This window comes from Primulina huaijiensis, chromosome 12 (genome assembly GCF_012295235.1).
Source record: "Primulina huaijiensis isolate GDHJ02 chromosome 12, ASM1229523v2, whole genome shotgun sequence".
Taxonomy (NCBI): domain Eukaryota; kingdom Viridiplantae; phylum Streptophyta; class Magnoliopsida; order Lamiales; family Gesneriaceae; genus Primulina; species Primulina huaijiensis.
Window position 1 is genome coordinate 6,599,049 of NC_133317.1, and position 15,496 is coordinate 6,614,544.

The window sequence follows — 15,496 nt, forward strand, 5'->3', positions numbered from 1 at the left end:
TATATATACATACACGGAGAATTATATGCTTCGGATCATATCTAACCAATTATTTGTTGCAACACACAAACTAATTATTATTCATTAAAGAGTTCACCCCCCTCCCTTGCAGTTCAAGTCTATGGCTTCTTGGCTGGAATCGAAATTATCCAAAGATTTGCAATTTAAATCGATCAATAGATCATGCTCATTAGTGTTGGTTCTGCTCCTTTTCTTGCTGCTACATTCATTTGTTGATCCGCACTTGTCCGTTGGATGCATTTCCATTAGCGAAAGCTCGACAGAACTTCTCTTCCCTTCGTTAGTTTTTTCACCTTCAACCTCACAATGAGTTTCTTCCATCCTGTCCGAGCTCTCAGAAGATGTTACCGAGCTTTCGAGTGATGATCTGTTATGTACGAATGGTTTTCTGGAAGCGTTTCTTGGATTATTCAAGCATTCGCTTTGTGTCAAGAATGAGATCGAGGAACTTTGACAACCGGAATACTCCACCATTGAAACTAGTTCCGAAAGTTGAGCTTTCGCGTGCTCCACTTCAATGGAACAAGAACTGTATCCTGTAAGCGCTTCTTGAGCCCTTTTTAGGACCGTTTGTAGGTACTTTCCTTGCGCTTCGATTCTTAGCTGCAAATGTCTTTGCACCTAAAATATTTTTAGATACGATCAGTTTTATTAAGTGGGATGAAGCTTGAATCGGTTTACTAGTAGATATGATACATAGACATCGTGACAGAGGCCGAGAAATTGTTACTTAGCAAACCTTTTTACCTCAATTTGTTCATGTAGTTTCCTCTGCACCTCCATTTGCATTTGTAAAGTTTCAGCTATCTGCAAATTTCTGATTAAACACAAGTACACAACCCTTATTTAAACATTCACTCTTTGTATGTTTCCTCCTCAAAACATTAAAAATCTTGACTTTATTCAAAACTTATTACTCATTAACATGCTGATGCGCACCATCACAAATCATGCCTGTGATCAAATGATCATTCCTCTGAGTTTCAATATGATCTGAATTCAAAACAAGATACAAATCACAATCAATTAATTTTTTAAAATTGTATGATACACTTCACATATATATGACGCAATGTTGCATACTTTCTTGTTTGATTTGGTGGCAGTTCTGTAACTGCTGACTTCTTCCGAGCCTATATTTCTGAAGCTCAATGCAACAACTCATTCAAGAACCTTTATCAAAACAAATTGAGGAAGACTGCGGCATGGAAAGACGATAACATTACCTGTAAATGGCTCTTGAGGTGATACAAAGTGAGTCCATGAATTCCCATCACCCTCATCAAAGATTTTGGTGTAGCCTCTGCATTTCAAAGTATAATTATATCTCTAATATCTAAGTATGTGGTATATATCGGTTATACACAGTGGAAAATAGGGATATTATATGTTTAATCCTGAGCAGTAGAAGAATCTATATACTCAACTCTCTGCACCACCAAGCTCGTTGACAGCATCAATGAACCGTTGATGCAATTCTTGAGTCCATTTCAATCTCGGTTTCGCGTCACTTGATAGAACCAAGTTCATTTCTTTAGTTTGATCCTTTTGAAGAGGCATGTCTGTTTGTTTGGAAAGAATAAGGTTTTGTTGAGTTTGATCATAGGTACAAGGGTGTTTGTTTTTCTTGTTTTATGAGAGATTTTTTGCCTCTCACCTTATAAGGAAACACGAGTGGGCCTACCCTTCATTTCTCCCATTTTCCCACTTCATATCAAACTTTATTTTTTCTGTTTACAACTCCCTTTTTTTTTTTTATCTTCATTTGACTTGAAAGGGTGGAGAGATTCTCTGATGGACCAAAAAATAAATAAGCAAGACACATCAAATTTGAGTCTCAAAAGGAGAGAAAAGAGGAAAAGTGCAAGGTTGGTTTGTATCCATATGTTTTCCCACCTATATATGTTATTTTTTTGTTTGCGAGCGATATCGGAAATTTGATAAAATTCGTGTTTTTGAAAAAATTTAAACATAGAACACTTCTTGAGCTTCGATTTGTTGTCGTTGGATTTACCGGATGAATCAATGTGAGCTATGCAGTTCCCTCCAATTTTTGGTGCAACTTTTCCATAAACCTTGAGAAGTTTTGATGGGAAAAATGAAGATGATGCTTTAATTGATGTTTCTTTTTAAAGATTGAAAGGGATAACCAATTTAATTATTTTTCATTTTCTAACTTTCCATTATTTATTTTCTTGAATTTCTTTACTGATTAAAGGGATTGGCCTATTGTTTTTGTTTCTTTAGGGATAAGGGAATCAAAGAATCTAGCATTGGATTTTAGGACAAGCAAGTATTTATGTTTATCACGAAGAACCTTTTAGAAAAGATAAGTTCTGATAATGTAGTACTATTATTGACCCTATATTAATACATTGAAATCATCATTCTGCCAAACCTCTTGTGATTCAAAAGTTTCTTGCTGGAAGTGTCCGGCCTTGTGATCTAAACAAAATGGAAACTGTGATGAGGCTACTGTCGAAACCGGGCTCACGGCGATAAGCGACTATGGTAAATCAAGTAAAAAAAAAAAACGGGAAACCTCATTTTTTGTGTTTTATCCTTGTGTAAATTTTTACGATTTTAGTCTTCGTATTTTATCAAACTTCAATCTTAATCTATAAAATTTATTGTTTTTATTTTAGTCGTTCTATTCACAAATGGTGAACATATGTGAATGAAAACCAGTTAGTTACATCATGGAAGTCATGTGAAAAGACCCATCTTTTTCGCTTTGCTTAAAGTCCAAGAATGGCATGGATTCTTGAATATATATATATGTATATATAGGGCATGATGCGTATATCCACTGTACACATTTATCTTAGCATCGATGAAATAACACTCATTTATCGGATGTGATGAAAAATTATAAATCTATTAGGTGAGTTCTTTCTCATCAACGCTCACATAAGTATACATACACGATGAATATGCAGCATATCAAAACTAATATATATTATTTTACACGTCAAATTGATAAAATGAGATTCGAGGCATTGACCAAGTCTTGTGATCTAATTAAATAACTCTCGATTATAATCCCCAATACCGAAAGCAATTATGACCAAAGGAGGCGCGGCTGCATTGCACATATAGCTCCCCTTTTCTCCCACAAACGCAAAGGAATCCATGGAATATCAAAGACAAATTTGATATCCTAGTCTGTATTTTTTTTCCTTTTCACTTTATTATTTCGAATTGCGTAATGACCCTTCATTAATTTTTAAATTTGTATTTTATTATTTCGAATTGTATTATGGCCCTTCATTAAGTTTTAAAATTATAATATCATCCCTAATTGAATAAAAAAAGTACAACCAAAGTTTTTATTGGAAAATTAAAGTAGAAATGTTAAAAACAGAACAAAAGGAGTCACAATGGCAAACAAACGAATCAAGAAAGGGATTAAATTAAATGGCAAAAAAAAAATCCAAAAAGCCATTAAAATCATATCATTTTTACCCAGATTTTCTTGGGTTTCGGGCAAAGAAGTTCGATCGTTTGGAATCAAAATCCAATGATTGATCATCTCCAAAGCATTTGCCATCTCAGTGCCATACATTTACTTTCACTACCACAAATTTGATAACAAATCTTTAAATTTTCTACACTAGCTAGCAAATGATGAATTTTTTTCAAAAAAATTGGCGAAATCTATGCGTATATTTAGGGGACGACGCGAGCGATGCTTTTATACAATTTACGATTATATGTATAATATTGTGTTTATATGATATTTTTCTTGATTGGGAAAGACAATGTTTGCTTCTAGTTCAAAAAAAGGAATAGAATTATTAGTGAAATGCATGATATATGTGGCCCAAAAGTTTGAAAAAATATGAAGAAAAAGAGGAGTAAATGAAGTTGCTTTCCCTTTAACCAGCTGGTGTACTTGAAGCTCCTTTCTTGCTTTAATATATTCCATAACAAGTAAAGGAGATTCTAGGATGATGCAGAACAGAACAACACCTCACAATTTCCCTTTTTTATAATTCAAATCTCCCTTCCACGTTACATTCGAAAACGAAAATGTATCAGTTTTGCAAATTATAAAATAAATTTATTTAATATAATATTGAAATAAAAACATTTATATATATATAATAGATATTGGATTTTACACCATAATATGAGTTGGAGTGAGATCTCACAAATCCAAAAGCAGTAAAAGAGGATGAGAAGAATATGGGCTTCAGGAATCAAGAAAAGTTGAACAAAAGGAACTTGTCAACATCCCACCGAAGAATTATTGTTATTTTTTTTATAAAAGAATTTTTTTAAAAAAAAATTAATAATAATAATTCGTGATTTTAATAAATTGTCATCTTTATGCAAACATTGCGTCACCTGTGGGCTCTTGCCATGCACCTATATCGGACATTTCCTTGGTATGCAAATATTACTAGTCTAATTGGTACCAACACTTTAAGATCTAGGCATTTAAGTTTTCAAGTTTCGGGACTCGGGTTCAAGTGTTGTGGGAGGCGAAAGAAACCACTTTCGAAGAGTGAGATGTTCTATGAGTAACGTTGCATGGACATGAGTTACGGCTTATGATGGACCAACTCACGACCAGGATCAGAGGGGGTGTATGGACATAAGCTGAGTCTCGTGTTGGTTGTTACAAAGATAATAGATTGCTCGTTATACATGACCAAATAAAAATTTAAGATATCCATGGATCTCGTATACTTGCTAGTTCAATCACAAACATCCGATCACTCATCCCTAATTCAATATTCGGACATAACTTGCAATATCGAGTTAAAATAGATATTATTTAATGCCAAATTATTTTTATTTCACCTGTTTCGCATCATTACTCTTGAATGTGAAACGAAACTAGCTAGAGTTAAGGGAATACAACAAAAAAATTATATATATAAAAAAATTTTGGTTGATATTCCTATGCCTAGAATATAAAGTTATATCTTAAAATTCAAGCTACAGTGCACTCAATTATACAAGAAGATCAAGAAATAATCTCTTTAACTGAATCCACAAAAAGTTTGAGCTATATATAAATCAGATTTAGATAAGAATATGTGTGTATATATGACAAGAAATAGTCGATTTCCGGGGGTGTGTATATATATATATAAAATTAGATGCCCTGATTTCTCTTTTTCCTTTACTTCTTTTTCATTAAAAAGTTAAATGATTTATTGTGTGATTCAAGAAGGTGGGTTTGCCAAACAACTAGTATATAATAAATGCCACCATAGAATAAATACATGAGACTTAGGGCTTGGAAACGTACGTGCTATTATTTTATTATTGCAAGTCGTTATTCCCCATAAAAAAACAATCCAACTTACAAAAGATTAATCAAGTGCTGCCTCGTCGATTCCATCATTCATATGATCATATGTTTAATACTACTGTCGACTCCAAAGTTTTAGTCACTTATGCATGCCAAGATTTTGAAAACAAAAAATACTCATTTCCATACAAAGCTTTGGTTTAGGTGTTGCTCTCAGCCTTTCGAGAAAGATTGGCGTGGGCATCGTAAGTGTCAACCATTCCGTCATAGAATATATCAACAGTTGTCTTTTAATAGTAGAACTTAACAATTTTTTTGTGTGTGTTGTGTAATTGTTTGCATAATATTTCTTGATAATACGGGAGTGTCGGGTGTAAAAGTATATCAACTTGTGTGAAAATATAATGAAATATATAATTTCTAAAATTCAAAGGAGAATTGATTCCTAACTAATTATCTCCCGTTCTAATATTTTAAACAAATATAACATCAAAACTAAAGAAAAGACAATTGAATTTGATGAAATAAAATCTCTAACATGATTATGTATCTACAAATCAGTAGGAAATCACACAACATTAAATTATAATATAATCAAATAGTGCTTAAATATGACACCCAAAAAGAATCTCACATTCCCTCTGTATAGAGCCACCTTCTTCACCACGGCATGTCATCTCCTACCATCAGTAGGGAATAGGGACCACCACCCCTCTATTCCGGCGTTTGGTTCCTAATTAGGTGTCACCTAACATCAGATACAAACAATGTCCGCCTTCTCGTACCTTTGTTTATCAATCGATAATAAGCTTATTGCTTTTAATAATCCATACTTGTAGCAATAAAATCCTATTATTCCTCCTCTAAGTGATAAATGATTGATTACAAATATATAGTAGATATCTTCTTTATAAAGGACCAAAATACATTGTTTACGTATCATTAGAAAGTGCATTAAAATAAATACAACAATAAGAAGAGAAAAATATTCATGATGCTAGAGTCTGAAACGAAAAATATAAAAAGAATGCTTGAACTATGACTAAGATTTCTGTAGAGAGTTGCCAGAATTTGTGCGAGATGTGCATTGTTATTCTATGGCCGATGCTATCCCTTTCTTCAAAACATTTTGCGGTTTTTTCACTCTCCCCATGACCCACGATCTCTTCTTTTATTTTCCACGATCTTTTCCTTCTTGATCTAATTCAAATTAATTTAAATTCTTGATGAACTCCTTATCTGCTTCTTCAATTATTTTGGCTTACACAATTAAATTGAGTTCACACAATTTTAGCCAAAACAGTAATTAATAAAGTAAGTTGTTTCCACATACTTTATAAATATTTTATCATGTGTATGATATGTTTTTTTTTTCATTTTCTACTTAAATATATTTATATATTATTCTCTCTAAAGATTTATTAGTGTGTGTGTGTGTACATAGGTTAGATTATTTGGGTTAATTGTGGAAATGTTTCTTGAACAACGAAAAGGAATCCGATCTGGATAACTGGACCATGATGATTTGGGCCGGAATGGGCCTAATTTAATCCAACTTGAAACATTTTAGGTGGGAATACAAAATGGGTCCACGAAAATTAAGACAGCAAAATCTAAGGCTTGGTAATCATCGAATATAGATTAACATGAATTATGCTACTTTGTAATTAGGCTTTTCAATCATAGTTTACTTGGAAAAAAATGGGGTTTTTGCTCAGGAGTAAGGTCTCTTGTGAGACTGTCTAACGAATCTTTATCTATAAGACGGATCAACCTTATCGATATTTACAATAAAAAGTAATACTCTAAGCATAAAAAATAATATTTTTTTCATGGATGACCCAAATAAGATATTCATCTCACAAAATACGACCCGTGAGACCGTCTCACACAAATTTTTGACTTTTGGCTCAGTCTCATTTTTTAAAAATTGAAACCAAATCGATAGTAGTATAAAATTCAAATTGAACTGAACCGAACCAAATCAAACTAAATCATAAAATAAAGAAAGTCGTGTCATAGTATAATCGACATCAAAGTTTCGGGAGTGTCATTAACATATATTTTTATCTGAAGATTCAAAACAAATATCATTGCATTTTGAAGAACGATGTCAAACCATTTAAGAAGACTTAATATAATTTTCTGAATTTTCAGCTTCTTCTAACAAATCAAAACGAAATAATTTTATAAAAATATACATAACATATGTTCAAAAATATAATACATAACATTATATGTTTATTAAGTACATTAAATAAATCATAGACAATAATAACAATAAAATATATATGATGTTACTAGAAATAGTGATACATGTTGAAGGATCGGACCTTGTTTGGTGAGCTAGGGTTGGATCCAGAATTAGATGCAAACTCAAATAAGAATGTTAGAAGAGGCCAGAAAGTTGTTCTAGCGTAACTTTTTCAACACTCAAGTTGTCGACTAGCTACAACTTTCTAAATAATCGAAATGATGAGATCGTGCAACTTTGAAATCCGATCGTGTTTTTCGAAGAAGACCAAGAGGATGATTTACTTTTGGGCCTTTATCACTGAACGATTATTTAGGGACTTTAGCCATTATAGGTCACTGCCATTTTATTTGACTCATATAGCTATCGGGAGGCCTGTTGGGATGTCTCCTTAGTGAGGTCGGCTACAACTTGATTGTTATTATCGGGTATTCGGGAGGTCGGTTGGAATGAGCTTCCAGATGACCTTCGACCTTCCGATGAAACTTGGTAATTTGTGTGAAATATATGAGTTTCTAACATATTTTAGTTAAACCCAAAAAAAAAAGAATAATAATTTATCAATGCTTAAGTTTCATTTTCAATCAACAACTAAATAAATTCTAAATTTTTAATTTATTTATATTTTTTATATTCCAACTTTTGAGAATTTTGTCAGTCGATAAAAGGAACAGAGCTTTGACCATCAGGTTTAATTTAATTTTATATTACGCACTGCTCCCCGTAATATCAGGCTACGGTTTCCGCAATTTCATGTGAAAAGTTTAAAAGAAATATTTGCAAGTTTTATATATAATATTAATTTTTTTAACTCGAGCGAATTTGAGTGGAATTCGATGGCATCTGCTTAATTGATTAGAATATTTGCAAAATATTTAGTTTTAGTTACTTGTAAAAATCGAAGATAATTTAAGAAAAAAATGGATTTTTTTATACTTTAAATGAAATAAACTCGTAAACATTAGTTTAATTTGGATTCAAATATTTAATTATATGATTTATAAAACTATCTTATTTGTAGTTTTGAAAAATATGAAAGATGATTCGAAAACATCTAGTAAATTTAATTTGGATCTCAAAAATTTGTTTATTAGAAAACTAATCTCAAACTCCACTTGGCTTTGAATAAAATGACCGAGAAATATTTTATTTGGTTGTAGGATCGAATGCTTGTTACTTTACCAAAATTTATAGCAGTTTGTAATGGTACAACTCAAATCTTTTAAATCGTACAACATTTCAAACATTACGTTTCGAATGCTTTAACAAGTAAGGACAATTATTGCACCTCAACAATCACCTTCTAAATAATCGTACTCATTGAAATCAATAAAAATCTAACATGTGACATAGACTCTTATTCTAATTGTAAGACTATACGTTTGTGGATTTACTAAAAAAAATAGTTGTTAGAAATTATGCAACTCAAATCTTTTAAATTGTACATCAGTCCAAACACTACGTTTCGATTGCTTTAACAAACAGAAACAATTACTGCAAATCAATATTATATTTTATATATTTATTTTTATTTGTTAAAGCGTGACACCCACCCCATAAAAAGCTAAAATTTGAGAGTTAATTTACATCTTTTTAAAATGAATCGTGTTCAAATAAGATTCAAAAGAATATAAACTAATAAATTTTGAAATTTTTTATATACAAGATATATTGACACACAATTTAAAAGTATTGATCTATTACAATTTTTTTTAAAAAAAAAATTAGTACGAAGTAATTTTATACATAAATTATATTACAAATATTTATAAAATAAAATTATAATTAAAAAAAATTAGTACGAAGTTATTTTATACATAAATTATATTACAAATATTTATAAAATAAAATTATAATTAAAAAAAATTAGTACGAAGTAATTTTATACATAAATTATATTACAAATATTTATAAAATAAAATTATAATATTAAATAGTTATTGAATAAATTCTCAATTTGATGTGGATGCATGTGTGAGATTCAGTTGTTACTGAAAATTGTTACTTCCAAGAAAATGCATGTGAGGTTTCAGCGTCTGCATGGAACGTTGTGTGGGTCCATTGCCTTTGATTTCTTCGAGATTATTTAACTGTATCAACTGTATTTTACAAGATCGATATAGCCGTGGAATTATTGTTTTTTAATAATAATAATAATAATAATAATTTAGATTGTTACCGAGATTTATGGTCTGAACACTATGTGGTCTATGGCTACAAGTCAATAGATTTAAAAAATGTAAAAAATTTTGATATCAAATGAGTAATAAATTATATATTTTAACCGTTTTGAAAGAATAAATTTATGTCAACTCGAAAGATTTTGGACATCTTGATTTCTTAAAAATCCCAACAAGAAAAAGGCCCGAAAGGAAAAAAAAAAAAAAAAAGAGTAAATCACTTAGAGCAAATATATAATTCTTTGATAATAATTATAAAAGAAGCGGGTGGTAAATTTAAATCCACCTCAGCCAAAAGAACTAAAGGGACCCTCCATAAATCGAGTACCCTCCAATCAAATTCCCAAGACTAGGACAATTTTTAAATCACGTCACGCTACTAATACTCGTGACTATATAAAATCTCTACGACTAAATCTAATAAACTAAAACACCACACTCCATATTATAATTAATTACCTTCTCGGATATCCATTCAACGAAATTGAGCTCCGGCGAACGTCTGGCCAAACGACCAACTACCCGGGACGACGTTGTTAGAGACGATAGTTCGGCCATCGCTTGTGGTGACTTTAAACGACAAGCTTTGACCGTTGAGATAGTTGTTGTTCTGCCAATTTTGGCCCCAGTTTCTCGACATGGGCTGCCATCCGGTCCGAGACCCTTTGATGGAAACCGCGTGGACATCGCCGGCACCACCGACGTTGGTTACGAGTACTAGGTTGAAGTAGGAGTGGCCATTAATGGTGAACCTTATGCCACCCTTTCTATTGCAGGCTACCCTACAAGAAATAAGCCACGATAGTGGATACAAAGTTAATTTTACCAGCGAGAATGTGTGGGAAACATTAAATGTGTAGGCACATGCGAGCATTAAATATGGTGTCTGTGGGAAGAAAAATAGAATTTATCACAAGCCCACAAATTTATTTAAATTACTCTTTTAACTAAACGTGATATCTCAAAATTGGAAAAACAATAAATTGGTTCTCTTATGGCCTAACTTTTGTATTGCTCCTCTAGTAGCCAAAATAAAATCTTGGAGCTTTTTTTGGTATTTCGTCGGGGTGTATGTTGTCTATACAATATCAACAATATTTGATGGCAAGTCATCTTTTAGACGGCCTCGACATGAATATTGGGCAAAATATAAAAACAAACTAGGATAAGTGAAATGACCAAATTACCTTCTGTAGGAAACAGGGACTATCCCAGATCTATACTGAGCAATGTGTTGAAAAACAGGCTGGGACAGATCAAAGTGGTGACGAGGAGGGTTGCACCAGCCCCCGGCATCATTTGGTAAGGCGTTGTTTGGCGGGCAAAAATTAGTGGCCGTGACCACAATCGATCCAGACAAGCACCACTGTCTCGCATTAACACACCGAATCTCGAAACACGAGCCGCAGCTTAGTCCGTTGTTGAACAGGGCTGTGCTTAACGCTGCTGTGTTTGTACCATACCCCTGGCTGTAAAGATTTCCATATCCACAAGCCCCACCTGTTCAAAGATTCCATAAAATCGAAAAATGAGGTTAGCCGAACACACCTAGCTAGAACTTGTTACATATTTACTATGGCCGAAAATGGTAAAGATTGAAATTTTATTGGTTATTTGTGAATACCCATCGTTCCGGAGGCGTCGCTTCCTCCATAGAAGGTTGCATGAGCATTAATCCAACCTCCACCGTAGCCGTTAATACAAGGCACCATTGCTAGAACACCCACCAAGAAAAGTCCCATAAAATCCATTTTTACCTGCAGGAAAATCGAATTTGAAGACACCCTTTTCAGCATTTTGCTTAGGATGCTGGAAAAGTTTTTCAGCAAAATTAAGAAAGAAAAAAATTACCTCGGAGATTAGGACTTCAAAAAAAAGAAGAGTATACAGAGGGAGGTTAGTGAATTGTTTTGAATGTGGGGAATATGAAGAGCATGGGGATATAAATAGAGACTCGAGGGTTGAGCACTTAGACCTTACCTTCCGTATTTTATTTAGATATATTTATTTTTCCAAATCTTGAATATATANTGTGAGAGATTTAATCACACCTCTGGAAGTTCCCATGTGCATATTTGTTTTTTAAAAAAAAGTTAAATTAAAAATATCTGAGTTCCTATTACTATGAGGCAAAAATTTGTATGATNGGTGCTCACATAAGTGTGCACGGTAGGTGTGCAGCGTATCAAAACTCTATATCTGTGTTCCCATGTGCATGTTTGTTTTTAAAAAAAAAGTTAAATTAAAAATATATGTGTTCCTATTACTATAAAAGACAAAAATTTGTGTGATACGGTCTCACGGATCGTATTTTATGAGACAGATCTCTTATTTGAGCCATGCATGAAAAAGTATTAATTTTTATGATAAGAGTATTATTTTTTTTTGTGAATATCGGTAGGATTGACCTGTCTCACAGATAAAGATTCGTGCGACCGTCTCACAGGAGATATATTGTTACTAAAATACTACTATTTTGCAATATGAATTTGAAATGACAAAATAGGAGGTAGGCGGCAGGAATTGATTCTTTACTAGGAACCCTTTTACTTTCTCTACGTAGAAGATGAATTTTCCTTCTTTTTCTGTTTTATTGTCCCCCTTCTTTTTCTCACGTTTCCGCCCCGTCTTTTAGACTGCAAATGCAATCTTCAGGCGGACTTATAATTTTGAAAGTTGTATATATGGATTTGAAAATTCCAATAATATTTGGACCAGTCGTTTCCAAGAGCGATATTCATAATAAGCGAGTCGATCCTGGGATTATGAAAAGGTTTCAATAAATCATAGTTAACGTTGACATCAGAATCGTAAGAGAAAAATCGTGTAGCCTAGGATACCAGACGTTGTTTGTCTTATTTTGGTGATAAATTTAGTGACAACTCGCACAGCAGTGTGCCTTTGAAAAGAGAGCTAGGGTTCCACACCACACCGGATATTCAGCAGAGGACCTCATCACATGCTCTCTCTTTGTCTTTGGATCTTAGTGCGTATTTTTCAACTGATTCTGTCGTTTCTTTTTACCCTTTTTGTTCTGTTTAAAATATATAGAAAGATCAGAGTAAATTTTGAATAAAAGAGAATAGGGTTTAAAGATTTTTATAGTGTCATTAATACGTCAATGTTGCGTCACTTTCGATTGTGTTCATTTTGGATTCCATGTATGTTTAAAGACCTAGTTTGGTACACATGATAGGATAAACATGTTATATATAATATAATGATAAGTTAAAGGATAAATAAGATGGATGATATTATATTTAATGTTTGGTATGATTTTAATTAGAGTGATTAAATTTATATATTAGATTGTAATGACAAAATTTTCCTTATCATAATAAATTTTATAGTTTCAAAGTTGTTGCCTGAGTTCATATTTCTTATCTGTTCATGTGCCGACGGTGCTTACATGATTTATTTATTTTTACCTAATTTTATATGTTATATAAATATGATAATTGAGCCCTTGATTTTGTGAGTCAAACCAAGTATCAATTTTTAATGTTAATCGAGTTATACTACTAATTTTATTGAGATTTATAAAAAATCATTTATATAATTATCTCGAATTTATTTATATAATTATCATATTATATAATATATAAAAATAAATAAAAATATTTATTTGATTTTAATTTTATATTAAAGTCGAAAGGCAGTGGCTTTTTACAAGAAGAAACTTTAAATATTTATAAAAATCATTCATATAGTTATCTCGAGTTTAAAACACCATTATTTTGATAATATATAAAAATAAATAAAAATATTTGATAGAGTTTAGGATTTTTATATATTGAGGGCAATTAAGTCATTTGTGGTGTTTTTTATCATTAAATTAAAATTATCACATCTCATAAAAGAGATATTTTATCCTTGTATAAAATTATTTATCACATACCCATGATATTATCACGAGCTTTCTAAAAAGATATCAAACATGGAATAAAGAAGATTATTTATCAATCCATCTCTTATCCAGTGTACCAAACTAGAGAGTTCTTTTTTATTTTCGTAGGCTGATAATTGGTCATTCTGCTATTGAAGAATCAAGGGACATAATCAACGGGAAATTGGCCTTCAGTTCCCAACCGTCGTTTTTTTTGTGTTCACTTCCTGGGTACTTTTTTAGTACCACATTTCCACATGAAGTTTATCACAATTTGTATGACATAATACCACAATTTTGTGGATAGAGAGTGAACCCAAAGAAATGTTTTGATTGGGGATTTTTCACCAACTTATCCAATAATCAATAATTAGATTTGTTGACTTGTGAAAGTAAAGCCAAGTTTTATAGTAACAGAATCAATAAAGTAGATTTGGTTGTTGTCTAATAATAATAATAATAATAATATTGGTTAAATGGGATCCAAGTATTAACATGAGAACTGTTTTAAATAAATTTTAAAAAATACTTTTATTTTAAATATTATCAGTAAATTTTTAGTTATTTTGCATGGCAAGTGATGAAGACATTCCATGTAACAGTGTTCATATCAGAAAATAACCAAAATGGAAAAATAACATTTAAAAATAAATTATAAATAACAAAAATAAAATAAAAACTAAACAAAAATATATGATGAAAAGTGCAAATTTTCCCAAATAACAAAAAAATATTGAACATGAATAATTTTATTTTCTATATACATCGCAAGAGCGCAGATTAATATGATGAATAAGTCTCTTGTGAGACGGTCTCACGAATCTTTATCTGTGAGACGGGTCAACCCTATCGATATTCACAATAAAAGTAATACTCTTAGCATAAAAAGTAATATTTTTTCGTGGATGACCCAAATAAGATATATGTCTCACAAAATACGACCCGTGATATCGTCTCACACATGTTTTTGCCTAATATGATATCAGATTTAGAAAATTCTCGTCACGGGCTAGTTTTTACTATATTTTCTTATTGCAAAACAGCATAGATATTCTCTTAGTTGTACGTCGACACTTACAAATTGTCTATGGACAAATATACAAAACATTCAAATACCTAATCAAATATCGTAAATGACAAAAAAAAAAAAACCTAATCAAAGATGATCAGTCAAAGTATCCAACAATTATGAAATAATGCCAAATGTTTTTTGATCATATTTATTTCTTGATTGAATAAAGTTTATAATTTTTTAAAAGATATTCCATTTAATTTAAATAATTCAATATTCTTATTTTTCACAACTCAGATTTAGCAAGTTAAAGAAGTTATTTTTAAGTAAAGTAACTATTAACGACGAGGATTATGAGTAATTTAAGGGTAATTGAGTCACTTATCATCAGGGTTTTGTACATTTCTTTATTTTGAATATTACGTGAAAGTAAATTTTACTTTCAATTGAAATTTGAAGTTGAAAAATGTCATCATTGACAATGTAACGTGCAATTTTGTGAATGCCAATATGATTGCACGTGGGTTTATTTCGAATCATGAGATTTTCTTCAATTTCAGTTACTTGAAAAAAAAATGTAAAGTTAACTTCAATAATTAGAGATCTAATTAATTTGAACACACACACATATATATATATAAGTTAATTACATTATTTATTGTTACATTTTCAAATAAACATTATTGTTACATTTTGCAACTTAAAATCCTCCAATGAGCGCTGCCAAAATAGCGCAACGCCTTTCCCCTGCGCCAAATTGCGCCAATTTGGCACGGGGGTTATTTGTTTTTAAATTTTTTTAATTTGTATTTATATTAAAAATTATAAATATTATTTAAATTATAATATAATATTTATTTTATTATTTTAATAATTA

At 31.3% G+C, this 15,496-nt stretch overlaps 2 protein-coding genes across 2 annotated transcripts; both read right to left on the reverse strand.

Annotated features, from left to right (window-relative positions):
• Window positions 1-6: 6 nt before the first annotated feature.
• Window positions 7-1,703, reverse strand: LOC140989272 (myb family transcription factor PHL8). Its single transcript, XM_073458439.1, has 6 exons — window positions 1,449-1,703; window positions 1,248-1,324; window positions 1,105-1,162; window positions 939-1,014; window positions 769-838; window positions 7-642 (listed from the first exon to the last, which is right to left on the reverse strand). Exons 1-6 carry the CDS (start codon window positions 1,579-1,581, stop codon window positions 94-96), a joined length of 963 nt encoding a protein of 320 aa, XP_073314540.1. The 5' UTR covers window positions 1,582-1,703; the 3' UTR covers window positions 7-93.
• Window positions 1,704-9,942: 8,239 nt separating this feature from the next.
• LOC140989974 (expansin-A1-like) lies at window positions 9,943-11,707 on the reverse strand. The gene is made up of 4 exons (XM_073459555.1): window positions 11,573-11,707; window positions 11,346-11,478; window positions 10,909-11,221; window positions 9,943-10,503 (listed from the first exon to the last, which is right to left on the reverse strand). The coding sequence occupies exons 2-4, from the start codon at window positions 11,470-11,472 to the stop codon at window positions 10,197-10,199; spliced, it is 747 nt and encodes a 248-aa protein (XP_073315656.1). The 5' UTR covers window positions 11,473-11,478; window positions 11,573-11,707; the 3' UTR covers window positions 9,943-10,196.
• Between the last annotated feature and the right edge of the window lie 3,789 nt (window positions 11,708-15,496).